Source organism: Ictidomys tridecemlineatus, chromosome 10, assembly GCF_052094955.1.
Source record: "Ictidomys tridecemlineatus isolate mIctTri1 chromosome 10, mIctTri1.hap1, whole genome shotgun sequence".
Classification (NCBI taxonomy): domain Eukaryota; kingdom Metazoa; phylum Chordata; class Mammalia; order Rodentia; family Sciuridae; genus Ictidomys; species Ictidomys tridecemlineatus.
Genome location: NC_135486.1, coordinates 116,784,879 through 116,811,853, shown reverse-complemented (window position 1 = coordinate 116,811,853; position 26,975 = coordinate 116,784,879). Strand labels below are relative to the sequence as shown.

At 55.4% G+C, this 26,975-nt stretch overlaps 1 protein-coding gene across 17 annotated transcripts in view; it reads right to left on the bottom strand.

The window, feature by feature from the left end:
- Window positions 1-26,975, bottom strand: part of Cux1 (cut like homeobox 1) — a 311,626-nt gene that overhangs the window by 50,618 nt on the left and 234,033 nt on the right. For 3 of the 17 annotated variants that reach the window (XM_078023844.1, XM_078023841.1, XM_078023837.1), the window contains 10 exons: window positions 25,240-25,428; window positions 17,981-18,039; window positions 14,530-14,578; window positions 13,500-13,596; window positions 11,883-12,248; window positions 10,694-10,759; window positions 9,340-9,441; window positions 6,281-7,110; window positions 4,435-4,600; window positions 3,838-3,894 (listed from right to left, as the gene is read on the bottom strand). In XM_078023844.1, coding sequence (XP_077879970.1) covers window positions 3,838-3,894; window positions 4,435-4,600; window positions 6,281-7,110; window positions 9,340-9,441; window positions 10,694-10,759; window positions 11,883-12,248; window positions 13,500-13,596; window positions 14,530-14,578; window positions 17,981-18,039; window positions 25,240-25,428 — 1,981 coding nt within the window. Of the gene's footprint in view, window positions 1-3,837; window positions 3,895-4,434; window positions 4,601-6,280; window positions 7,111-9,339; window positions 9,442-10,693; window positions 10,760-11,882; window positions 12,555-13,499; window positions 13,597-14,529; window positions 14,579-17,980; window positions 18,040-25,239; window positions 25,429-26,975 lie in introns of all 17 variants that reach the window. The other 14 variants (XM_078023848.1, XM_078023847.1, XM_040277512.2 and 11 more) reach the window with 9 other exon arrangements.

Genomic DNA, 26,975 nt, shown 5'->3' with positions numbered 1-26,975 from the left:
GACACAGCCTTGTGCCAGCTGGTGGGCACTAATCAAGGTACCTGGGCCTGTCTCTGTGGGTCCCCCAAAGCCCCATGGAGGTCACACAGGGAGGGGAGCACCTCGGGCCACCCATGGCAGCGTTGGCCTGCAGCAGCTGCCTTCCAGGAGACAGCTGCTGATGGACAATGGTGGTGGGTGTGACATTCTCCATGGCAGACAAGATTTGGCGCCCGCAACTCCGCCACTGCACTGGGAAGAAGCCCAGAGGTTGGGATTTATGCAGCGGCAAGGACACATGGGAGGCTGATTGTCCCTAACTGGGACTCTCGTCTTTCCCCTTTTCTTCCCTCTTTACACCTGGCTTTCTTACCCTCCCTTCTGGGGCCAAAGAGATCTATCACCCGCTTTAAGGAATGAAGAGGAATAAAGACCAGGCAACTAGCAGATCCAGGGGTCTCTCCACGCCTGTCTGTCGCTGGACCCTCTCTGCCCACCACTGCGGACTTGCTTCCCTTTAAAAGAAATTCCCAACAGACACAGTGGCCACACTCTGAGAAAACCCAGCGTCCCCTTCTCCACCTCCCAGGGCCGCCTCCTCTGCCCCAGCACTGCGACTGGAATGGAAGACACACAGAAGGAGCCGTGTCCAAGTGACATCTGCAACCACGTCTGTAAGTCACGGCTTCCAGAGTAGACCCAAGACCTCCTGTAGGACTACCTGGGCCCTACCCCAGCTCTGGGGACACTGAGAGATTATACAACATGTAGGAAATTAAGATTTCCAGGAACCACATGAACTGGCAGCCGACCTGATTTGTCCTTTGGCCCCTTCCCTTCCTCTGAATGCCTGCGTGGAGCCTGCTGCCCACCTGACGCTTCAGTGAGGCCTCAGCAGCCTCCAGGGAATAGCACGAGTCACTAATGATGCCAGCCATTAAAAATGGCACTGAATTCCCTTAAGGTCCTCACACCCCATGTTCAGATTACCAGGGACCCATTCTGAAATGATCAGGGCCTCCCAGAGGAAAACAAAGACCTGGTTCCTCTTGCCTTATCCTAACCCTAGTCAGTGAGGATGACACAAGAGTCACTAAGGAACAGGGACGCTGAGGCAGTGGACCTGGGTAGAAAGTGAGGAGGAGGTTCCCAAGGCAGAGGTCTGCCCTGGGGGAATGAGGCTACCCCCAGCATGCCTCATCACCATGGCAACAGCCACCTCTGCAGCAAGGCCCAACCTGCCCTGAAGGTGCGACTGGCCACAGGTGGAAGGCAGGTCCTCCAAGTTTCTCATCGAGGAATGCACTTACCACTGTCCAGGGACAAACCAGGCCAGGCTGGAACCACCCTCCTGCAGCCCCCTGGGTCCACCATGCTGCTCAACTCGAGGCAGACGGGATGGAGCTGCCACTGGGGACACAGCATCTTTCTGAGCTGAGAGGCCCCTGGGGTGGTTCCGAGGTAGCCACGGTGAGGGGCGACTGGAATCCCACGGAGGCTCCCTCCTCTGCCTTCGGGGCAATCGTGCTGACAGGTGCGAAGGAAGAGCCTAGAGTCGTTTAGCCTAGGGATTCATCCAGGGATTCATCAACTGCTCGAAAACAGGTGGTCCCAGGTTTGAATCTAAGTTCCGTATACTGTGAGCAGAGGTACTTTAATTTCCAGAAACTCTCTTGAAAAGACAAAATGGATGAAGACATTTCAGACAAGGGAGACCAGCATCTCCCAGCTCTGATCCCGACACAGCGGGCCTGAGTCTTCATCCCGACAAGCCCCTCCTTGGCTCCCTGGCCAAGACAGGCTTCTGCGGTTACCCCAAGATGTAAAAGCTTCGTGTCCGGCAGTAGGAGAAGTGCTTTCCCGTTTTTCTCTGTGGTGGCTGTTAATTGCTATTTTTCCTGATGGCCTCCCTAGGAGTGCTGGGGCCTGAGGTCTCTTTCCTCTTGACCGGTGGCACTGGGAGGGGCCGGGCCCTTGTGTAAGAGCCAGGGGTGATTCTGCCACATGGTTCTCTGAAGGTTCCGGCCTCCCTCCCTTCTCCAATCTGCAGATGCCCCAAGAGTGCTAAATGACTTTATTCTATAAAGTAACTCGGTATTTTATAAATGTCACTTGCGTTCCTCGGGAGCGCAGTGTGAGGAACGTAGCTGTCCTGCGAAGGTCCCCACGAGGCAGCGTTCTGCTGCAGCAGGGTAAGCTCTTCGTAGGACGTGTTCAGACAGGGAGAAGGTTCTGCATGGATCCTGAGACCCGGGCCATGGAGACCTCATGTTTTATTTAGGAAAACGAGGTTTTGATCTAGAAAGTGATGCCCCCACCTGCCACATCCAGCCCTGCTCTGACAGGGCAGCAAAGGCTCTCGGGAGTTGAAGGGGAAGCCAACTTCCTGTGGAAGTGGGAGGCAAGGTTGATTTTCCAAAAACATCCACGAAGCTGAGGCGCGTCACTGCCTTGCCAATCCCGAATGCAAGGTGGCAGGGCAGGGGTCCGCAGTAATGGCTAACAAACTGGCCGACGTAAAGCATTGGCACCTGATCCTTCTGCAGGAGGACAGCATGGGTGGGGCGTGGCCTTCTGTCCCTCACTGTGGACAAGCCAGATCAGGACATCTACAACCCACATGAAGCTCCAGTGGGAACCCGGTGCTGCTGCCCGGCTCTGGCTGCATCTGTGCGTGGGCTGGGATCGCGCGGCAGCCACTGTGGAGGCGACCAGCTGTTCCCCTCGCTGCACATGTGTCCCCTCGTAAACCTCCCGGCAAGCTGGCGGCTTCGCACTCCTCACTTAGCTTTGTTTGTGTTTTCAATGAATCAATGGGATATGGAGACTAATCAGCATATTTAGAAAAATAAAGAAAGAAAAAAGAAGAACTGCTCCGGATGCCGGCTGTTCCCTGAAGCTGGGTGAGAACTCAGCTACGCCGTGGGCCTGGCGCAGGAGAGCTGCTGGGGGACCAGAGGGAGCCTAGAGCAGAGGTCAGGCAGGGCAGTGGCGGACAGGAGTCCTCAGGGCGGAAATAAGATTTCTGACTGGAGGCTCTCCTGAGCCAAGAGGAGGCCTGTGCTCATCAGCCTGCTCTTCCCCTGCCACCTCCCTGCTCCTCCCCTGCACCTCCCCTGCCCTCCCTGCACCTCCCAGGCCCCTCCGCTGCTCCACCAAGTCGCAGCATGAGTTGTTCCCGGGGCCTTCTCTTCCCAGTCGTCCCACTCCTCGTGCCCTGGTATCTCTCTCACAGGCTGCCCAGAGGCCTCCCGAGAACGAGATGGGATGTCCCCTGCCTCAGCCCTGCTGGAACGTGATGCCTGCACCCTCTCTCCTCCTATTAGACGGGAAGCACTGCGCGTGGAACCTGTCCCTGACTCTGTCCCCAGCCCCAGACATGGGGCTCCGGGTCTAGACGCCGACGGACTATGGTGGAACGCAGGGAGTGGAGGATGGCTCGGCGACCCCCCCACCCAGCTGGTCCCCTCCTAGAGTCCCTTTCTCTCTTTTTACCATCCATAACAACTTGGCTTATAATAGTTAAAATCCAGAAATAACCCAAATGCCCTGTAAGTGACAGCAACAGGAAATGGCACAACCACACGGCAATACACAGGACCAACGGGGAACTCTCGCTGCCGCCTGCAGTGGGCTGAGGGATCTCGACACCTTCTAGTGGGAAAGCGGATCCCAGAGGTGGCTTCCTGATGACTCCCCTGATGGGATTCTCGAGACAGAGGACAGGAGGTGGTGGCCAGGGGAGTGTATTTCCGACTCACAAGGGCAGGCCACAGACCTGCCGGGCCCAGATGGGAAGAGGGAGACCAGGGGAAGCAGGGAAACATTTTGCAGGGACTGAGAGAAGCGGGCTGTTACCTGAGCTCACGCAGCCCTGCTGGAGCGGGTCCTGCAGCGACGTCGTCGAGTGGAGGGCTGGAGAAGAAGGGAAAGGGGAGTTAGGGGAGGGCGGCCGGCAGAGCCTCCTAGCTGAGTGGGCTGAGGCAGGGGAGCAGAGGAGGCCCGGCCTGGAGGAGGCTGGCTTCCCACAGCTCATGCCAGGGCCCGGCCGGGACAGGACAGGGTCGTTTAGGCCTGCAGAATGCTGCCCACCAGAGCCAGGTCCTGGGCTGGGAGCAGGAGTCGGCGCCTGGGGCACTTGCTGCTGTGCCTGTGGCTGCTTTTCTTTCCGATCCCTGATTTAGCCACTTGACTTTACCTGTATTTATGTATCAACAGCACTTTCTTAATTGGCAACTCATTTTCTGCTGCTTATAAAATTAGCCAGGCACCATCTTTTTGCTCCTAAAAACCTGCTCAGTCCCGTGGCAACAGGTTTGGAGGAGGGGTGTGTTCTCCACCTCGGGGGTAGCCAACAGCTGACGGCGAGCTGGTCCCTTCCTGGCCCTCACAAGGGGGCTGGCCGCCTCCCCCGCAGACCCTTCCTTCCCAGCCTGATCCAGCAAGCCCCCTCACCTGGCCCTTGCTGCTGGCCCTGCACGGGCAGCACACCCTGGCCCAGCTCGCCGTTCAGCCACAGCTGCATCCGGATGAAGGGTTCCCGGCCCTTCTGGGTCAGCTTGCTCCAGGGCTTCGGCCGGGACAGCATGTCACTCACACTGCCCTGGGACAGGCCCAGCACCTGTAGTGGAACCAGAAAGACACGGTGGTGGGTGCTTGGGCAGTAGTGTGATACATACATGGTGGGGGTGGTGCGGTGAGGACACACAGCCAGCATGTCTGGGGTTGGCTTCTGAGCACAGTGCCGTGGCCTGGTGGACGGTGACGGCCAGGAGAACAAGTTTTGTAAGATCCCTGGAGGGTTAATGAGCTGGCATGGGGTGGGGCTCTGGACAGGTCATCTCCAGTCAGCTCCTAGGAACAGGTGGTTGGGATGGGAGGCTTGTCCCCCAACACAGGAGGAAGCACTGGAAAGAAGGCTCTCTGGGGGCCACAGGAAAAGCAGGGTACTGGGCAGAGGGCCTGAGAGGCAGGAGTGGGGGTGCTGGAGGGACAGGGAAGGCAGGCTGCTTTGTTAATGCCGAGCCGGGATGGCACTTAGAAAGGGCCAGTCTCCCTCGTCACACCCTGCTCACTGGTCGGGACAGAGGTGAGTCGGCGGGGCCGGGGAGCCGGTGTGGGAGGGACACTCGTGGCAGACGATGGATGAGCCAGCACACACCGAGTCTTCTGCTCCCATATGGCCATACATATGCATGGGCACCACACCCCCCCAGGACACAGATGCAGCCCAGGGATATTCAGGGGCTGCATCCCATCATTCTTTCAAAAAGTTCTCAAGTTCCAGAATAAACTGCACTCATGGGCCAAACAAGCCCCACACCATTAAGTCTCTGCTAAATTTAAGGCTTGAGCACAAATGTCTATTTAAATGTTCTTGAACGATATTTTTACAACACTGAACTAGAAATCTCCAGGGACTTTGGATTCCCATCCCCATTTCCATGTGTCCCCATCACCTTTGCAAAATCAGGGTGAAGAGTTCACTCTCAGCTGTTGTAGGGACAGACAGTGTGATACCCTGCAACCCGTGGGCTGAAGGCAAGGTGGGGTGGGCGGGGCGGCCAGCTGTGGCCAGCACTCCATCACTACCTGATCTAAGCTGCTGCTACAGATGGTGGTAAATCCCCACCATCCAGATTCTGTCACCAGGGTGGTGCCAAGAACAGAAAGGTCTAGAAGCCCATTCACAGATGATCCCATTTCCACGAACCAGGGAGGAACAATGTGGAAATAAGGGCAGGCCCTGGCAGTTTGTTGGTGCCCCCACAGGGGTGTATTCTTGGGCAAGTTGTCCCTGGCAGGACGGTACCCAAGTGCCTTTCAAGCTGCAGCAGAAAGGAAGACCTACGCTTCATGCAGGTTTCTCTATTAAGTCCGCTGAGGCTCTCTGCAGGCTGTTGGCCCTCTGTGTGACCTGCCCAGATCAGACCTTGTTTAAGTCAAAATAGCCTGCAAAGGTGCCACCTGGCTCCACCTGGCAGTGGAGGCTGGGTCTAGATTTTCTCCTGCCAGCTTGGGGAGGTACTACCTTCCGCAAGCCTTAGCTCTGTACTTCCACCCACCCCCGGAGTAGTGAGAGGCCCAGAGGAGGGTACAGTGAGGCCGAGCCCAGACCTGGCCACAACAGGGCTCGGCACGTGGAACCCAGGCAAGGAACAGCTGCTAGCTGGCTTCTGTGGTTCGAGTGGGAAGCACATGGTGTGTGGTCAATTAAGATAGTGGTGGCCATCCTCTAGGGTGGGCACTAGTCCTGAGCCACAAGAAGGAATGGGAACCCGGTTCCAGTGGAATTCCTTACCTTCTCCCCGAAGATCCTTTGGCAGATGCCATTCTTGGCCAGCTTCTCCTTGACCTGCCGGGTGAGCTCGATGGTGTCCACCTCCTGGTACATGTAGACCTCGTACTGCTCAGGGGTCAGCGGAGGGACTGAGGGCTTCGCGGGCTTTGCCATGGGCACGATTGGGGAGGATGGCAGGGGGCTGTTCTGGGGTGTTTCGCTGCGGCTGGCTCCGGCGACGCTCAGCTCTGAGCTCTGGGAGTACGGGGACTCGGCACTTGGCCACTCTTTCCAGCACTCTGATGATGACGAAGGTCCTGGGAGCTGGCTGCGCTCGGCCCTGGGCTGGCCGCTGACCCTTTCTCTCCCGCCCCCAGCTTCTTCGGCCTTTGGCTCCTCGGAGGAAGGGGGGTTTCTCCTCTCAGGCTGCACTGGGCTCCACCAGTGGTCCTTCCACCCGCTGCTGCGGCCCAGTTCGCTCTTCACGTGCCTCAGGACCCCTTGTGCAGCGTCAGCTGCTCCCTGAGGGTCCAGCCCGGGCACATCCTGGGCCTCCTTTTTGAGGGCTGGGGCACTGGGCAGGGCCGGGGCACTGGCCTCGGGGGTGGTGGGCGTCTTCTTCAGGGAGATGGCGAGAGGAGAGTAACCGGGCACGGTGGGCATGGGCGCGGCCGACAGGAGCTTGGGGGTCAGGAGGGCGAGGTCAGGCTGGGACAGCGGCGCTGGTTTTAAGGCAGGGTCTAGGGCGGCCTGCTGGGCCTCCATTTCCCGGCGGGCTTGCTGCAGGATGGAGCGGATGGCATCGTCAGAGTTCCCACTGCTGGATGCGGAAGACGGCTGGGCTGGCTCTGCTGGGCGAGGCAAGCACAGGGGTGAAGTTGTGGTGGCCTGCCCCGGCTCTGCCGTCACTCCTCTGACCCCCACCCAGCGCCCACACAGTGGGACCACACGGCCACGTTCCCCACACCCTCGGGTTAGTGTGACGTCTGTGTATCTCATCCAAGACCGGCACTCTGGCTCCACCGCCTGCTGGCCTCTGCCACACACAGCTGGAGTTCCTACCACAGTGTGACCAAGGGGGAAGCCTGAGACACTTGGGGACATGCCCTTCTGGGCTCCTTCTCTTGGGGAATCTTAAACTTGACATGAACTCTCTGGAGCTGTCCCACGGGTCTTGGGGTCTGTCCAACTCCAGACGCACGGCTGCTGCGACTGTAGCCAGGACCAGGGTCTCCCAGAGGTCAGTGGCCACAGCCGTGAACCTCACCAAGGGGCAGTGGGCGGGGGTGGCAGTGCATTTCAGGGGAAGTTGCTGGCCCAGAAACCTGGAGAAGTCCTAAGGCATCAGTGGGCCTCAACGTGTGTGTGGAATGGCCGATGGACCAAATGGACGACCAACTCGGGCTCCCTAAAATGTGTGTGCCTGGGCTGCTCCTGGTGTCTGGTGGGAGCAGGTGTGGGGCCGGCCCAGTGTCTGCAGACCATTGGCTCCCGGGGACTGTGGGTGGCAGTGCTGGCTGAGAGCCATTGGACAGGGTGCTCTTCAGGAGGTCCCTGGCTCTGTCCCATGTTCCCTGAATCACGCACCTTCACGTCTAGGAGAGGAATCCTAATAGCTTTGAAGGGAGTAATCCTTTCTGCTTTAAAGGAAGCCTAAGGATGTCAAAGTAACTGTAAGGATATCTTTCTTTGGTCCTGAGCCCAGGGACTTGTGCATGCCGGGCACACATCCTGACACTAAACTACAACAGTGCCTAATTTAAAAATTTTTCAGACAGGGTCTTGTGATGTTGCCCAGGCTGACCTCAAACTTGTGATCCTCCTGCCTCAGCCTCCCAAATAGCTGGGATTACAGGTGGGCACCACTGCGCCTGGCCAGCGACAACTCCTGACCTGTGAGATGGCCCTTCTCCAGCTCAGGAGGGCCATATGGCACCACAGATGAAGGGACTGTGGGGTGGGGAGGAGTGGGTGATGAAGGGTGCCCACTGTGCCCTGGGCCTTCTTTCCTCTTGGCCCTGTGATATTGCCCTGCTGAAGACCCTGGCCCTCTAGCTACTGTAGTGACACAGGCTCCCGGCTCCACTCTGGCCAGAGCAAGGTCTATGCTGGACTGAAAGTTTCATCCACTGCCAGGATGGTGTCCTCTCTCTCTGGGGCCTTTAGCAGAAGGCGGATGGCACTGGACTTGAGAAACCAGTTTCCATCAAGTTGTCCTCTGATGAACTTGGGCAATCCATTTTAACTGAGGCTGAGCTTAATCAGGAACAATGAGATGACAACATTTGTCCTTGGGGTTCTGAGGACTCTGCTTGAGCAGAAGGCAGGGGACATGCCCAGCCCGGGCCTGGGCCTCAGGGAGCACTGAGCTGAATGTGCTGTGGAGAGGAAGGCTGAGTGACCAGGCCAGGAGCCAGAGGGGGAGCCCATGCTCAGCTGTCACAGCTCAGCCTGGCGGGACCCTGAGGCGGGTTGTGGGGGCGGTGCTCTGCAGAGCGGGGTTCATGGGTCAGAACGGGTGGCATGGGAAGGGGACTCCCTCCTCTCCTGTGTCGCAGCATGGAGCACCTCCCTGACACTCAAGGCTCAGCCAGAGAGAAGCTGGAACAGGCTTGGTCCTCTCAGAGGACACACTTCACGGGCTCCCAGTCTGGAGGCAGGTGGCAGAGTGGACCCCACCCCAGGGGCGGTGGCTCCTGTCAGTCACTCAAGGTCTGCAGCTGGGAGGGCTTCTTGTCGCCCACTCTGCTTCAGCTGCACTGGCTCCAGCGTGACGGAGGGACCAGTGACCAAGGCCCACCCTGCACTGAGGAGAGGGAGTCTGACACAGCCTGCCTGCCGGTTTAAGTTGAGCAGATTCTAGGCCAGAGGGACTTCTTGAGTCATTCTTGAGAATGACATTAAAAGAAGTGGGGTAATCTGGCGCCTGATGGACCGCTGACCGGCTCCTCTCTGCATACACCAAATGCGTGAAGACATGCCGGCTACTATTTAGAGAGTGAATTACTGCTGACCACGACGCTCAAGACGGGTCTTTTAATTAAGCTGGGAAGACGGGGGCCGAGGAAGCGGGACCATACCAGTTTTCTGTACTTGAAGCTCCCTCTTGGCTTGTTCCAGGATGGACTTGATTGCTTCATCGGAACCAGTGTCAGAGGCTCGGATGCGGGTGGTGATGTTACCTGTGGGGAGAAGCCACAGCAATGACATCAGATCCAGACTCTGTGTGCAAGATCAGAGCTGCAAGAAGACATCATTCTGATAACGGGCCCGAGCTGAGGCTGGTGACGTGAGGAGGCAGGCGTGGCCTCCCGCAGCCTGCACTGGCAGGAGCGCGACCTCACAGCTGTACCCAGCCGCTGGGCAGGAGGCTTCCTGCCGAACCTGCCTCCTGGGCTCCTACATCACCTGAGCTGGATGTCGCCCGGGGGTGGGGGAGCTGGGGGTGGTACCAGGGGAGAACAGACCATTTAAAGCACTACAAAAAAAGACGATATATTCTAAGGCAATATTTTCATGAGTCATTTAAAAGCATCTCCAACAACTGTTTTGGCTTGGGACTATATTTGGTCTCTGTATTATTTTTCCCAAACAGGGAAGGAGGGAAAAGGGTGGAGGCTGAGCCTCCATCAATCATTCAGATGCACCAGGTGAAGAGCCACAAGGCTGAACTTGAACATTTTTTGGATCTATGACCACACACTGTCTTTTTTGGAAATTTACAGACAAGGAGAGAAGGCTGCAGATTCCTAAAGGACAAGACCATGTTGTTACAGTCACAGGGTGGTGCTCACAGAGCAGCCACACACGCAGATGCCCTGGGCAGCTGAGGCCCGGGGCTGGCCACAGGTCCCCTGGAAGCTGCCCAGGCATTTTACTTGTTCACCACCTGACTCTACATGAAGCGCCACAGTATACCATTGAAAAGCAAGAACATCACAGGATGAAGCCCCATTAACTATTCGACTCCCAGGAGCCAGGAGGGGGTTGGCTTGCCCAGGCCCACAGGACAACCAACTGCATTCGGAACCTGTCCACCACATGGGACCTTTGACATATTTGAGTTAAAAGTTGCGGGAAGCAGCAGTACTGGCTCGATGTGATCACCTGATTTTTCTCAGAGCAGTAACTGTTACTTTTCCTCCTGCTTCTGAGAAAACAGGCACAGTGGAATTAGAATCAAGGGGGGGCTGGTGCTTGGGGACTAACCTTGGGGACACCCCTTCTCACGTGGTCTGGCTCAGTAGAGCACAGGCAGCTCAGGAGGAGGGGGCTGGGCATCTGAACCCGTGCTTTGTTTTATACTTACTAGCTGTTTTTCCATCAGGTTCCAGGCCAGAATGACACTGCACAGTTTTAACCCAAATGCACAGCTAAGGACATGCTGCTTCCTAGGTTACTGACTGCAAAGAGAAACACCTGCCTGCGACATACCTTCAGACCCATTTCTTCGTTTCGGTACTTCCTGAAATAGTCTGTTCAGGCTCTGGCCTGGATTCTCTGTTGAAAAACAAGTGCGGTAAGAACAAAACAATCAGGGGAATGGTGGCGTCGACGATATGGCTGCGTGACATGAAATCTGAGCCGCCTGTTGCTAAAGAGAGGGCTCTGGGCTTCCTGTGCAACTCGGGAGCTACGAGAAACTTCTAACAGGCCCTTCCCTGGCTGACTGGCCCATAGAGGCCACTGCTCACCTGCAAGAGGAAGCTGACAGACCTAAGTAGTGGCAAGGTATTGCCACCCAGAGGGCCTAAGGGAGGGAGAGCTGCCTCCAAGCACATCACCCACTAGCCTAGGACCGAGCCTTGCAGCCACTGTCCAGAGACACTTGGTTAACATCACTAGGGTGCTTGGCATTTGTGGGGCACATGGATATTGCTTGGACTGTCTCCCTTCTGGTTGAGTCTACATGTCAGGGTGTTTCAAATGAGGCTGATAAAGTCCTCACCTTGTATCACTGTTGAATTGGCACAGGGACTTCCTGTCCCTAAAGAGGGAAAGAACTCCTCTTATTAGGATGAGACTGGTTTTTAATCTTTGTATGAAGGGCAGGGTAGGAAAGGTGTCTGAGTAAAACTGCTGAGTATGTTGCTCTTGGCAGGCATGTTTTGGTCATGGTGCTAGAAAAATGACTAATGGGACATAAGGTGACCACAGGACAGATCCTCCCTGATGGGCAGGGAGAGGAGAGAGGCAGCTTCCATAGGCTGGACTCACAGCCAGTGCTGCAAGGACAGGGCCTGGTCACTGCTGCTGCTATGGGGCTGTTTGCCATGGGGCTCGATGGCTCTAGGGGCTGCTCCCAGTGGAAGCCCAGCGCCCAAGGTCAACTGGACCAGGCCACTAAGCTGCCGGATGTTGTAACATAATTCCCTCCAGGCCAGTACGTAGCAGCGGAACACTAAATTCACTAAGAAGGTGCTGAGCGGTTTCCAAGGCCAGCTCTCCCCAGTCTAATGGCTTAGCTCATGCCGGTCCTCCCTTGAGCTCTGGAAATGGTACCTCTGCAAAGAGTTTTACCTGATGTGATGCACAGATGTTTGTCACACGCACAGACACACACGCACACACACAGCCTCGTGACGGGCTCGCTCGCAGGCGCCAACCCCAGGGCGGCTCTCACCTCTTTGTCTGCCTTGGATGCTGCGAAGAGCCAAGATGTTCTGCTCGTCTGAGAGGAACTGCTTCATCTTGTGGAACGGCTCCTTGCCGCGGACGGTCAGCTTATTCCATGGCTTCGGCCGGGCCAGGATCTCACTCACGGACCCTTGAGACAGTCCCAAGACATAATGTCCGAAAATGCGCTGTCCGATATTGTGCTTGATCAGCTGCTCTTTGACCTGTCGGGCGATTTCTGCAGTGTCTATCTCCTCGCCCTCGGAGACGCTCCCAGCACTTTCTGACTGGCTGGGGGATGGGGCCATGCCATTTACGTCTGGGCTTTGTTGTAATGGACTTTGGGAAGATATGGAGTTTGTGCTGTATGGACCTGTTGAAAAAATCATGCTTGTGCTTCCTGCTTCCTGCATGGCCTTGGAGTAGAAGGACTGCATGAGCTGCCGCTGGAGGAGAGAGTTTAGTGCAAATTTTCCTGTAGAAGCCAGGGGCAGGCTGGGGCTTGCCAGGGATGAGCTGAAAAAGTCTTGACTTAACCCCGCTGGTGAGAACTGGTGTGTACCATTAGTATTGGAAGCCTGCTCCCCCGCGTTGCGGGACAACTGAGGAGGAGGGGAGGCCGGCAAGGGTCCAGGGCGCCGACTCTCAGGCTGGTCTTTCCCTTTTCTCCTGGCTGACCCTACAAGGAAGGGCAAACAGAATGCATTATGGGGGATTCAAAAGGGAAAAAAAACCAAGACCAGAATGCAAAGTTTGCCCCACAAAAGGGAAAAAAAAAGTGCAGATTTTACAAGGGCCAATGAGGTGTGTTGGTTTGTTTTCGATTGAATTTGTAATCAGCCAAACACGGCCCCCCAACACAAGCCACATGCATTCATGTTTGCGCCTTTCTTGTACGTTGCAGCCTGGAGAATCCCCTCGACAACAGTTCAAACTGCTAGAGTGACAAGGAGCCGGTAACACACAGGGAAGTCGACAGGTCGCACTCACGCTACCCCGAGGGCCCTGCCTGAGGAGCAGCAAACACTGACACTCGGGGACAGTGGGGTCGCGCCCACCGCGCTCTGAGGCGAATGCACCGCACCGAGTCCACTCGATCGAAGGCACGCACATGTAAGAACGCAATAGCATCGGAGCCCAGAACCTTTACACGGTTTACCAGATGCCAAACCAGAAGCACAGTCAGTGACGCCACCACTTTGGGACCAGCAAAGAAAGGCTAAGGATGGGGGACACGTCCCCAAGAAAAACCTGACAAAGGAAGAAAAGCGCCACTGAGCCTAGGAGGGCGGGTGGCCCTTTGAGCAGCCCCTGGAGACCCCCGAGAGAGGTCGCGCTCGATTCTGCCCTGACCGGATCGCAGCACCACTAGGAAAAGACCGGAAAGCAGCGTCCTCGGTCGCCCCTCCAAGATCTCGCAACGCTACCCCAGCTGCCCTCCGCAGCTCGCCGTGCGCGCGCTTCGTGTGTCGCAGGGTGGGGATGCCCAACACACGGGCTCAGGCGGGGCTCTCCTCAGCCGGCTGCGCCCCCGCCATGCATGAGCCCCGACTCACGGTCACCCTCGACTTCCTCGACCCCTGGAAGCGAACCAAGCACCGCACGTGAGGCCCCGCGCACCTACCGCTCAGGTCGCTGTTGGAGACGCGCAGCGCCGTGTTCTCTGACTGCAGGGAGCGGCTCTTCTCCAGCAGCAGCACCTCCAGGGGCTTGGCTGCGTCCTGGACGGGGCAGAGCAGGGCTCACCACGGGGCCAGTCTCCCGAGGCCCGGGACCCGCCCCCCCCTCCCCACGGATCCCCACCTTTCAAGGTGTTCAAAGGGCGCTGAACACCTTCACGCCCCCTTGAAGAAAGAGTGAATTTTTGGTGAGGCAGTTTTTCTTCCTAGGCTCATCTGGCTTCTAGACAATTAGTCATTCTCTATTCTGTCCCCAAACTCCAACAGTCTAAGCTGGGGCCTCAATCAGCAGGACTGGGGCACAACCACTGTCAGAAAGCAGTCGTCAACTTTCTTGTGCCAGCTATGATGACGTGTGCTGTCTTCTGGAAATTAGGAGCCAGATTCCACTTATGTTGTAATTTTAAAAAATGAATTTTTAGGGTCTCCCTGTGTTGCTATGGCTGAACCTCAATGCCTTGGCTCAGACCCTCCTGCCTCAGCCACCTGAGCAGCTGGATTAAGGCATGAACAGAGGTACCCAGCTTCACTATGTGAATTGTAGGCGGCTACAGATGACAGGCTGCTGCTGTCACCCAGCCCCCACACCTTCTGGGGTGGTGCACAGGGGCTGCACCTGAGCCCACCTACTAGAGGTTGATCTTCAGCTCAACCTGAAGTGGTTTTACTTGTGGACTTATGGGTGCTGGGAAGGGATCTCAGGCCTCAGGTTGCTCAGTGCTCCACTACTGAACCGCAGGGCCGCCCAGGGGGCTTCTTGTCCCTGTCCTCAGGGCCCACCCAGGTGAGACCACACCGCACTGGCACCAGTCAGCTGTCTGCAAAGTGCTAACTTGCTCCTTTTAATTAAGGATTGTCTGTTTTCAGTGGCCTGAAGTTTCTTGAAGAATGACTCCTGGGGGTAAGTGAGAGGCCTCACATGGGGGGGGGCGCAGTGCAGTGTCATGGGTCCTGAGCAGGAATGGAGAGGCGTACCTGTGTCCCAGCTCCCTCAGCCGGTGCGAACTCCATGGACTTCAGGATACTGAAAGAGCAAGACAAGACACTGTTTTCTACTCCGACCTTTGATCTGCCACACTGGAGAGCATCAGCACCACCATCTCCTGCTCTCCAGGAACAAGGAACTGACAGCTTGAACAGTGTCCCTGGCAGGAATTTAATCTGATAATGTCTCTAGAGTAACTAGTATTCAACTAGCAGTTGGCTAGCGAAACTTTTTTTGCCCAGCATGTAAATCATTCCATATGGAGTCACACCAGGTCTGTGCCGAGCAGGATTTTAAAGTTTAATACAGACATCACGTTGCTGCTGCGAGTGGAATGTATTTGTAAAGCTTAAAGGGAAAGAAAGTTCTCCCAAGGAAGCTAGAGAGGGGAACTCACTACCCACTGACTACTGCCCATGTCCTTGCCAGGCAGCCACTGGAGACCCGGGGAAACAGACCAAGATGGCTCAAAGGCCAGGTGAGCACCCCCTCTGTAGCCCCCAGATCTGGGAAGGAGCCCAGAGGCAAAGGTGTGGTGATGGGAGGCTTGCCACTCCCCTGTCCTGGGCAGCTCTGACCCTGCGGTCACATGGGCTCCTGACTCTCCACAAGCTGGGGCTGAGTGAGGTCTGGCCCTCAGAACTGCTGTTTCTCCCATTCCTTTCTTTTTGCCAGGACCAGGAAGGAAAGGGGAAGCGAGTCTGTGGGGTCCACGGGAGCTGCCAAGTGCTCGGCTGGGGTGGGCCGGCTACTGGGGAGGTCACTACTTGCAGGGATACAGGGAGTCCACAGGCCCCTCCAGCATCCTGCAGCCATGAGCCCAGCTTCCGCCCATCTGAAGCTCCACGAGACTGTCATCCAGACACCAGAACGTGGGAGGATGCTACCATCAGGGCACAGGGCACGGAGCCTGGAGGCCATCCTTGGCCATGGCCATGGGTCAGTTAAGAGTCAGCCCCTAGTTCATCTGTACCTCTGCAGGGATCCTCGCCATGTAATTAACAAACACAGGGATGAGGGACAGCTGGTAACTTTATCCTGTGTTACTGAAAATAATAAAAGAATTCTGGATCCCTCGGGTCACACAGCACAGGTCACGAGTGGCCAGGACACATTCCTCTGTCCTCAGAGGGCTTCATGGCACTCACAGTCACACATCTGCCCCTTGTTTGACATCTTCTAGGATCGTGTGATGAAAGGCTAAGCCAGTCCGTAAGTTCATACAGGCTGAACATCCCAAGTCGGAAAACCAGAACCCTTTGAGTGCCCCAAGTGGCAAATTCCATGCTGTGGAACTTAATTTCATGCACAAAATTATTAAAAATATTGCATAAAATTACCTTTGGGCTACATAAAGAAGGTGCATAAGAAACAAATGAATTTCACATTTAGACTTGGGTCTCCTGCCCAAGGTATCTCAGTATGTATATACAAATATTTCAGAGTTCAAAATCCAGAATACTTCTGGTTTCAAGCATTCGAACAAAGGATACCCAACCTGTACTGAAAACACGAACATCTCTATGTTTATATTCAACAAATATTTCTCAATCACCTGTTGTGTGCCTGGCACTGTGGAAAGTCAGAATTTTCTGAGTCCTGACCTACATACACCCCAGGAAATGTGCAGGCAAGAAGCAGGGGGGCCTTGGCAGGAGGAGAAGGGCCTTGGAGGAGCAGGAGGTTTTACAGGCCACTCCCGTGCGTGGACCCGGGAGAGAAGGCACAGCCTGTGGAGGCAGTGGGAGGTGGGGCTGGGACAGGGAGGGGAAGGGGACTTGGGCCTGTGTCCAAGGGCACCTGGTTTATCAGGAAGAGGGAGGTCAAGAGCACATTTCAGCAGAAAAGTTCCCCAAGAGGAGCTTTCAGACCCGGATGCAGTGGTGGGGGCCATGGTCAGATGCAACAGAGGGCTGCTGAGAATGGACAGGCAGACCAGGAGCCTCGGTACCAGAGGATGGGGTGGAGGACCAAATCCCAGGGTGAGAGGGCAGGGACTGGCCAAGGCCATCACAACACACTGGCTCAAAGCTAGAAGGTCCAATTTCTTTTCTTCTTCTTTTTTTTTTTTAAATATATTTTTAATGGGGCTGGGGATGTGGCTGAAGCGGTAGCGCGCTCGCCTGGCATGCGTGCGGCCCGGGTTCGATCCTCAGCACCACATACCAACGAAGATGTTGTGTCCGCCGATAACTAAAAAATAAATATTAAAAATTCTCTCTCTCTCTCTCCTCTCTCACTCTCTCTTTAAAAAAAAAAATATATATATATATTTTTAAGTCAACCATGTCAAATGTGTCCCTGAGCCGAAATGGGGTGGGGGCAGTGCAGTACTGCTGGGGCTAGAACCACAGAGGGTCAAAAGGTCCATCCAGAGGTGCCAGTAGAGGTTTTCTGCAGCCTGAGAAGGGTCACCTGTGCTGGTACAGGAGCCCAGGGGAACAGCAGAGTCCTGGAGGACGTGTGACCAAGAGAAGGTCAAAGAGGCCTGAGGGAATAGAATGGATAGAAAACAGGGGACATAGGGGGATGGCCACATAAAGGAGAAACTGAAAATGTCTGCAAGACAGAGAGTGGCTGACAGAACCAAGGAGCAGGCAGGACGGGGTAAGGAGGGGACAGAGGCCCAGGTGGAGGGGTCACTTGGAGAGATGGGAGGTGGAGCCCAAGGAGAGGAGGAGAGATTCTGGCACGGGGCTGGCACAGTCCATGAGGCAGAGGATTAGGGCACCTGTGCAGAGGCCCATCAGGGAGCAGCTGGGGCAGAGCAGAGGAGGCCAAGGAACCCTGGAGCTGCCGAAGCTGGCCCCACACAACGGTGAGACCCACACATCTGTGCAGGCCTCTGGGAATACCGTGGCAACTTCCCTGCAGCACTGCGTGAGAGAGAATGGTGGAAACCAAGGGAAAGGTCAAGAGAACTGTGGGCACCAAGGGCTGTAGGCTGGGGTAGGCTAGGACCTGGGAGCTCCAGGGTCCAGGAAGGAGCTGGCCTGAGCAGGGAACTGAGCTTGAGGGTGGGTATCAGCACTGGGGGATGACCAGCTCCCAGCTGAGGCCTCAGAGGGGGATGGAGTCTGGGAGGAGGAGGCCCTGGTGGCGGGAGGCCATGTGCACTTTTGAGTGGAAAATATCCCCGTCCTCACCTGCCTGCTCAGGGGATTTACACTTGTGAGACAAACTCCAGGGTGATCATTTCTATGAAGGTGGTATTTCCCTGAATGTGAGCCCACTGAATACTTTACGTGCACCAAGCCTTACAAAAAGGCCACAGAATTCCAGGAGTGGCCCCAGTGCAAACATCCACAGCGCCAGGCCCAGGACACTGCAGAGGGAGAGCCCTGGTCCATGTGCGGGCAGCTGCCTGACGCTGCGTGACCTGTTAGCGAAGGGTCCCAGCGAGCCCCGTGTGGGAAGGCCCATGGGCATTTCCATACTCACTTCAGTTCTTTCTTCACCTCCTCATAGTCAGCCTGGCCTTTGAGCTTTTCTTCCAGTTGCTGAAAACAGAGAGGAATTTGATTAGTGGTCCCGTCTGCAAGTAGGTAGACGAAGTCAACGAGCACACTCCTGTAGAACACGCCCCTGAGTGAGGAGGCGACCCCGCACACACGGAGGCCGACAGCCTGGGTGCCATCGTTCTGACATAAAACTGAGAGTGAAAGGAAAAAGCTTCCCTGAGGTGGAAAACAGAATGAGGAGACTTTTATTTTGGACCAAATACCAGGAAATAGCAAACCGAGGCACAGATGGGAGCCCAGCATTCAGACAGCAGCGTGTTTTCAGCAAGTGTGCTCTGCTGGCTGGCGTGCACAGTGGCTGGGGACACCTTGGCTGGGACCCCTGCTAACAAGAGACAAGCTCTTTGCTGCGGAGCGTTGATATCATGCAGGCACTAGGAATAGAGCATTTGTGCTTCTGGAGCCCTGGATGTTGAGATTTGGGGAGTGGATGCTTGTTTTCTGGGTGGTCAGGGGTTTCCCTGAGAGGAGACCTGAGCCCTGCAGGGAGGCCTGCCAGGGACCCCACAGTCCCCGTGGTCCTGCGGGGGTGGGGGGGAACAGCACATTGTCAAGGCATAGTGGTGCCCACAGCCCTGCCAGGCTTTCTTGCTAGGAACAGCTGTTGGCATAGGGTGGATCAGTCGAGGGCGCTTCCATTTACGAAGTGCTTTTGGCCTCCCTGCAGAACCCTGCCAGTCCATGCATTTCCAAGTCCATGCATTTCCGGGGCATGAACTCCACTTCCTGAGGTGCCAGTGTCTTCCTGTCTGCAGAGTTTCTAGGTGCTCCTTTAGGCTGTCCTTAATTCAGACCATTCAGGAATCTGGGACGCCCTTCTGGAATCCACAGTGAGCGGCTGTCCTGAGGACGCAGGCCTCTGCAGCCACACCCACTGCGCCGTCTCCTGCTGCCTCGCCAACAATCTCTTGCGCATTTGTTTTCTGTTGCATAAGACTGCTCTCCTAGTTCCCTTTAAGATTTCTCGCCAACTTTATGTATTATGATGGTTTTCTCAGTCACAATCCAATGGGGGGTAGTAGGCACTCATTTTCCCACAAAAGACTCTCAGAAGGTGCTCCCAAAGAAGTGATTATTCCATTCTCTTGACTGTAGTCAAGTGGCAGGAGGCACTGACGTGACAGCCCTCCCTCACAGAGAACATCCAGTGTGGCTGAGAAGCAAAACACGTGGCAGAGAGTGGAGCCCACCAAGGCCAGATGTGGACACTGGCCACTGGTCAGAGCCAGAGAGTGGAAGGGACAGAGAAGAAGGGAGGCGAAGGGGCACTGACTCTGCAGCCTGAGACTGCAGCCCCCACCCATCATGCATAAACTGGGTGTCTCTGGGCAACTTAATAAGCCTCTCACAAAAAAAAACCAGGAACAACACAAGGACTTCAGAGGCCTCCCCAGGCTGAGAACAGGGCAAGTGTGGCAGCTCTGGTACTCATGCTGGGGCTGTTACTGCCGGCACACAGATCACAGCAGGTGTGGCCGCACGTCTCCTCTAAAGACCTGTGACTGGTTCTGATCAAAAGGTTAGGACTGGAATGTGCACATTTTAGACAGTTCTGTCAAGAGCTGAAGAGTATCCACTGACATCTCTGCTGCCTGCCTGGGGCAGCTGGTGAAGAAGGCCCCAGCACCTCTCTTGCCACCCTCTGATGGCATTTCTTATCTTGGGCAAACAAGCCTGGGGAGGCTGCCTGGCCTACAGAGCACCTACAACCTGACCACCTGGCGGTCTCCTTAGACAAGACCTTGCTTGGGCATCAAAACTCAAGACCACCCTGGAGGAGGGGGTGGGCTGCAGACTCGGGGCTATGGCAGACCAGGCAGGAGGAGCACACGGCCCCGCAGCAGCTCTGGCCACTAAGTGCAGACAGGCAACGGAGGCAGCCCACGGCCAAGGTCACCGAAGGAGAACCTGGGGACTGCGGTATCTTCCCAGAAGAAAGCACAAACAGCCCTTCTTTAAACTAGTGGGCTTTGCTGTTTCGAGAACAGTGGTATCGGGTAGAACTGCTTGTTTTGAACTTGGCTGTCTTCCTAGGTGAGCAACTTGTAGTAGGATACTTTCTTGTGATGTGACGCGGGGCAGTGGCAGTGAGCCACAGCTCCCAGTTAGTGCTGCCATCTCAAGGGACAACACCCACAGCCCCCAGTGTACCGCAGTGCTGAGCTGTGATGTCTGTCAGGGTACTAGGAGAACTGGGCCTGGCTGTGGACACAGGGGGCTCAGGAGCCAGACTTTGGGCTGCATGTGAGCTTTCGTGACTCAACCTGGGGAGAGGCAGAACTGACAGGGGCTTCTGAAGGACAGTGATTAGGACTCGAAGGACCTGCTGCTCCCCACGATCTCGTCCACACTGTGGCTGAGTCCATCCACGATTCCAGGAACACAGAGGAGCTCAACAGCCCCCTCAGCTGCTAGGACTGTCTATCCTAAAATCCCAGCTAAGACATAAGTCATAAGCAACTTGATTTAAAGTGCCAAGTACTTGGGCATGCAGTGAGCGAGGCATGCAATTCTAAAAGACTTGTATCTCACTCAAGTCAGAAAACATGGTCCTGGGTGCTTTGAGACTACTGGCAAAGGCCTGTGGTGTATCAGACCCCTGTAAGAAGGGCACAGAGGCCACATCCCTGGGGCCACTGTGGGGGATGGTGTCTGCAACATAGGAGCAGAGCTCGGCTCTCTGTAGGCCTTGCCTATACCCCTGCTTTGGGGACATTGCCTCTCTGCACCTCCTTTCCCAGCTGAAGGGAGGCCCTCTCCTTAGGAAAACCCACCCCCATGATTGCTGGGGAGAGGCAGCAGTTGCGTACAATCGGGCTCTGTCTATGCTGGCCCCAGGTGAGAAGCCCAGGGTCAGCCTGGTGCCTGGATAGTGAGACCTTGTCTTTCTGGAACCTTCTGAACACCACATCAGATGCTGTGCGTGCCGTGGAGGGTGCTCAGAACACAAGAGGAGGGGAGAGCCACCCTGCCATAGCCAGATGGTGGGGATAGTGAGGGTGACATTGGAGGGCTTGCTCTGACCCTTGGAGGCTCAGGTTAGAGTGGACAGAGAAGCAGGGCCAAGGAAGTGTGGAGGAGGGGCCTCTGCAGAGCAGACAGGTCACCGCTGTCTTTCAGTGGCCATGACCCAGGTCTGACCTGGGCCCTGGGCAGACAGGACTCAACTGCTTGCAGAGCAGGAGGGACCTGGCTCAACATCAGGCCACCTCAATAGTGCTCATCACAGTTGGGGAAGTGGCTACTAAGCTGGGTTGTGTGTGAGCTGCAAGGGTCACTTCACTTGGGGAGCAGGGCCGGGGTGCTGAAGCCCACCAGACTCCCGCCCCTGATGGGCTCCCCTAGGCACTGCAGAGATGCTCACAGGATTTTACAGGAATCTGCTGATGTCTTGCTCTAGCTGGCCAGAGGCCACCTTGGTTCTGAGATGGCACTCTGGGATTGCCTCCAGGGTGGTCCCCTGGGGCCTCGCCCCCTACAGGCAGGCAGCCCCTGCCTCTGCATCAGGGCCCCACACAACTCCCTCCTCACTCCTTCCTTCCTCAGACCTGCTCTGTGCCTTCAAGACCCAGCGAGGACAGTGCCAGTGGAGTCATGTGCTCTGGACACCATCTCAGTGACCCTGGGCGACCCTCAGTGATGTTTGATGTCAGAACTAGCATGTGCCACTCTGAGGTTGAGGCTTCTCTTCTCAGTCACCCCGTTGGCTGATGGTGGCTAAAGTGCGCAGTGTCAGACTAAGTCCCCCTCCACAGCCACAGGATGGACACTGGGCCTGGCCTCCCTGAGCAATGACCATCTTCCTGTCCGTTTGCAGGACTAGTGTCCAAAGGGGCTTGGTCATAGACCTTTTTAAAAAGAGGGGTCTGTATCCACGGCTAGAACCTCGTAGAGGGAATCCTGGGCGGAGAACAGCTGGAGCATCAGGCGTCAGGCCCACACCACTGGGTGACGAGGCCATGTGCCCCAAGGGGCAGCCTCCACAGGCAGGAGCAGTGAGTCCAGGAAGGGCCACCATCTGTCTTCTACCCCAGTGCCTGAGGGACACAGCAGACTCCCACAGTGGCTCCATGGGACCCATCAGAGCCTGAGAAGGTGGGGGGGGCGTGGGTGGGAGCATGTACAGTTGGGAAAGACCCCCAGGTGATGTCAACACACCTGCCCTCCGCCTCAGTGGGAAGAAGTGACCTTTAGAGCATCTTTAGAGAATGCGACTTCTCCTTGCGGGGGAGTGGCACTCTTTAGCTAGCCTTCCTCAAAAATACCCACTTTAAATTGCAGCTATTGGTGACATTATTTTCTCTGCCGGCGCGAGCCTAATGCAGGTGACTGTCTAATTATACTGCCTCTGTATGAGAATGTTCCGACAGAAAACCACCGAACAGAGTTATCAAAAATAGCAGCCTTATCACGACGGCGGGGTTATTTCATTAATTACCAACACAGAATCATCCTCTCCAAAAGGAGCTGTGCTTGAGCACTTGTCAGATTGGGCAAGAAGAAACACCTCCCCCTTCAGAGCCTGCCGCCATGTCTACTTAAGGGTCAGAGGCTGCACCAGGAGGTGTGGAGATGCGCTCGGAACTGTGCTGGGTCATGCAGAGCCCCGGCAGGGATGGTGGTCAACGAGCAACCTCCAGAACCACTGCTCACCTGTCCAGGTGGAAGGAAGGAGTCTTGGTGGGAAAAAGATGGGCAGGTTCAGCATGCGAGAGCACTCGACTACGGGTGGTGCCGCAGGCTGTGTGGGTGGAAAGTACCCAGGAATCCTGCCCACAGAGCCCTTGCCTGTGAAAGGCTCCCTCTCCCCAGGTGACTGCCACAAGCATGTGGGCATTTGTCTCAAAGATCCAGGACCCTCAGCCAGACGCTCACGGCAAGGCCACCTGCCACTCTAGAGAGCTCAGAGTTTCGTCAGAAGGCGCAGCACCCTTTGACAAATAGCACCCCAGTTGTAGCCCCCACTGTGTGACCTGGAGCCCCAATGCTGGCAAACAGCCAAAGGAGAAGAGAACGCAGAGGAGAAAGGGCCATGGGAGAGGGAGAAGCAGCCAGGAAACGCCTGTGCTGGTTAGGAGAGTCCCGTCTCACTCTTGCTGGTTGCTGGTCACCGTCTCTGCGGGGTCAGAGCTCCTTGGGACAAGAGCATAGGGTTGCCAAGGTGACATTTTCCTAATAAGTGTCTCTCTGCCTAGCTCAGGTTGCAGATTCTAAGTTACACACATTAGAAAGCACCCAGAGCCCCGAGAAGCCAGCCCATTCAATTACCCTCACCCCTTGGGGTGAGGGAGGTAGGTGTCCTCCTCTGAGAAAGGGGGAGGCCCTGTGTCGGGTTTGCTCTCTGAGAAATCTTTACTCCTGGTGACAAGGGGTTAAGATAATTAAAATCAGAGCAGTCTCGTTATTAGAGGATATGTTTTGATTATCAGATCAGACGAAGAGGAGGGAGCGATGGTTTTTGGAAGAAGTATTGCCGAATTGTTTCATTAACTGCACAGTATTAAAGAATTCCCCCAAGATACGGATAAAGAACATTCATTTGTGAAACTGCGTTTCATTTTTTGTGAAGGCGAACATTAAAACCTTAACTGATTTAGAAGAAATTGCTCCATAATGAAAAATGGAAGGTCTAGAGTCTCCGTGTCACGACGCCGTGCGCGGGAGGTGTCTGGGTGGCGCCCTGGAACCGTAACGAAGGGAAGAAGGCAAATTATCTAATAACAATGCCACCAGGAGGGTCAGAAATGGCCTTAACGTGAGAAAATTAGATTTAAATCTAGAAATAAAAAAGCGAGTCCTGGTCCTCATCGGGCAAGCTGGTGAGAGGAAGGAGCACTGGAGAAATAATGGCCACGTTAATGAAGGATGGGACCAGCTTCCGACGGTCTCCCCAGGTCTGCAGGGCCTCCTCAGAGAGAGCTGAGCACCTGGAAGTTTCTCAGAAAGTGGATGAAATCTGCCCCAAAGAGGCAAAGAAGAACCAGCAAGGGGGAGCTGCAGGCGGCCCTGGTCAGTGATAGACTTGTGCAAATATGGTTCTGGGTCAAACCTGGTCATGTGTCAAGAAGCAATCTCCATTAAAAAAAAAAAAAAAAAGAAAGAAAGAAAAAGGCCTAACTCCATTCTAGAATCACTTTATGTAAGGAAAACTCTTTTTCTTCTCCTTCACTTCTTTTGTAAAATTTTGAGACAAGGTCTCACCACGTAGCCTCAGCTGACCCCTCATGCTCCCAGGCTCCTATGCTTCTTCTGCCCCAGCCCTGGGTGGCTGGGACTTAGGGGTGCACTACCACTCCGGCTTCATGGAAGTTTTACAACTGACCTTAATCCAACTCATTTAGTAGACTGTGAACAGAAACCAGTCAGTCAGTCATGCACTCAGTGAGGGAAAAACCAAGGCAGGCAGAACAGACTGGAGAGGTACCCGCAGCAGAGCACAAGACCTCTAGCCTGCAGCTGGGCCCCGGCTCTTGTCATTCCTGCCTACCTGTTTGCCAAGGAAGATGCCACTCACCCTGGCTATGATCCCTAGCAATCTAGGGCCCCAGAGCTGTCTGCAGCGCATACCTGACTTTGCAGACTGTGGATACTTTGAAGTAGCATTACTATTATTTAAAACATAAAAAAGGTTCTGGGTTCTGCACTTGGGATAGAGATTTAAGAGAAGGCCCTGGGAGCTAGCTTCTGCTAGGCTGCCCAGTGAGTCCACCTGGGAGGAAAGAGACAACCTGCAGCTCTCTGAGCTGAGCCACTGGGCTGACCACAGGCCTAAGTGGCAAAGAAGTGTCCCCCAGATCAGGGTCAGACGGGGCCTCTGTGGAGCACTGTGCTTCCATTTTTTATCCAAGCACAGGAAGAACCAGAGCTTTAGTGGGCGGGGTCCTCTCATCAGGAGAAGCCTGCAGGCCAGCAGAGCTGGACCATGGCACGTCTACACAGATGGCCTCTGACTGTGACAACGCTGTCAGCTCCACGAGGGCACACATTAGCAGGTGGTGTTTCTACCAAGTGCCAGGACACTGGCTCCACATATAAAGAGTGACCCACTGAGAGGGACACAAGGTCCACGCAGAGCCTGCAGTGGGGTTCAGGGCACCATGCTTGCTGTCGGTGCCAGGTAGGCGAGGGTGCACCGCTGGGCCCCAGGGCTCCCTGCCCCAGCCCCCGCAGGGCCTATACCTTGAGCGTGCTATTCTTGGCGCTCAGCTGCTGCTCCAGCTGGGAGATCTGGCTGGCCGAGTTCTCCCGCAGCTTGGTGAGGCTGCCCTGGAGTCTCTGCACGTCCTCCACCAGCTGGGCGATCTCCCTCTCCTTGGCGGCCAACTCAACTTCTAGGCTGGAGCGAGTCAGCACCTCTATGGCCTGCTCCTGCGGAGAAGAGGAGAAATGACAAAACCGCACTGGCCTTGGGCAGGTGCTGGGGGTACCTGTGTGGGCAGTGGAGGCAGTGACTACACAGACCTCGGGTGTGCACAGTGAGCTCAGGGTAAGACACTGCTTCCTGCCTTGGCTTGCAAGTGACCTCCAGACCTTCCCCTGCCACCACCCCATCTACATCCCTGGATTCCTTCATTGGACATTTTCCAAGCACACACCAAGTATGTGCAGCAATGAACTACAGGACCAAAGTCCTGGGTAGTGACATGAGCAAGGGCAGCCAGCACTGGGAGACGCCAGAGGCTTTACCAAATGGTCAGGGTAAGTCTACTGAGCTGGGGACTAGGGAGGTGTTGGGAGGAGGTGTTGGGGGATCTAGGGAGGTGTTGGGGGCAGAGTGCTCCTGCCCGGGGAGCGGGAAGCAGGGCGGCTTGGATGGGGGCCAGGATGTTGCTCCAGAACTTGCATCTTCTACCTCACGCTGCAATTTACTCTCCTTTGGATTCATTATTGAGTATCCACAAGCTGAGATCTCGGTTTGACAAATTTGACCCTTAGCGTTCACATTCCCCAAAAGTTAAAAGATGGGAGCACACTTGGGGTTCCTTTGCTTAGAAACAACTGAGTTGTTTTCTTTCTTCCTTTTTTTCCCCAAAGAAACTTACTCTTTCCTTTCTCTCCAAAATGGTCAGCATGGTAAAATACCCAGAAGAGAAGGTATTCTAAATAAAGTCACGTGTGATTTTGCTTCCCGATGACTTGAGCAGGACTTGTTAAGTTTTAAAAGTAACCTCAGCTTCTGAATAATCTTTTCACAGGCAGATGCGCTTCTGGGCAAGGCCAATAGGGACAGGGGACAGGGCTCCAGGCACCTTGAGAGCAGCTCAGGGTACAGCATGGAATGCCACCACCCTGGCCCTTTCCCACTCCTGAAGCTCACGGCTTTGAGCCTGGATCTTGCTTGTGCTGGGTGGAGAAGGGAGGTGAAGGTGGAAGCTGTGGCCCTGGATGCCAGGAATAGCTGTGCTATGCATGGCATGCGTATCCCAGGGTTTCCATGTCTGGGACCGGCTAGTCTCCAAGGAAGTACCTCTTCACACCTCCCTGGGCAGTTCAGACCTCCAGCGTGCAGTGTTGGAGTGGCTCCTCTGTCTCTTTGCCTTGCTGGATGCCGTCCATCATGTAGCTTACCATCCTGACCTCTGGCAGAGGGTCACATGGTCCCAAGGTCCTGAGCATCTCTAGCCTGTCCCAACCATTCCATGTGGCCCATGTCCATGGGCCGCTGCCAAGTCACCAATGAGTCGAGCACAGCGAGTCCAGTTCAGAAGTGGGGAGTCAGTGTTGGAAACTGAGGAGCCAACTGACATTTTGGTGATGTTTTTTACTGTCTTTTATCAAACTATCAGTGTGTAACAGAATGGAATTTAAAAAACAAAAGTGTCCTTTATCCCAGGGCTTGGAAAGCACCATTTGGGTGCCACTGGGCAGTCCAGCCCCTGAGGGGCTCTGGAGCAGGGAGGAACATGGTGGTAGGG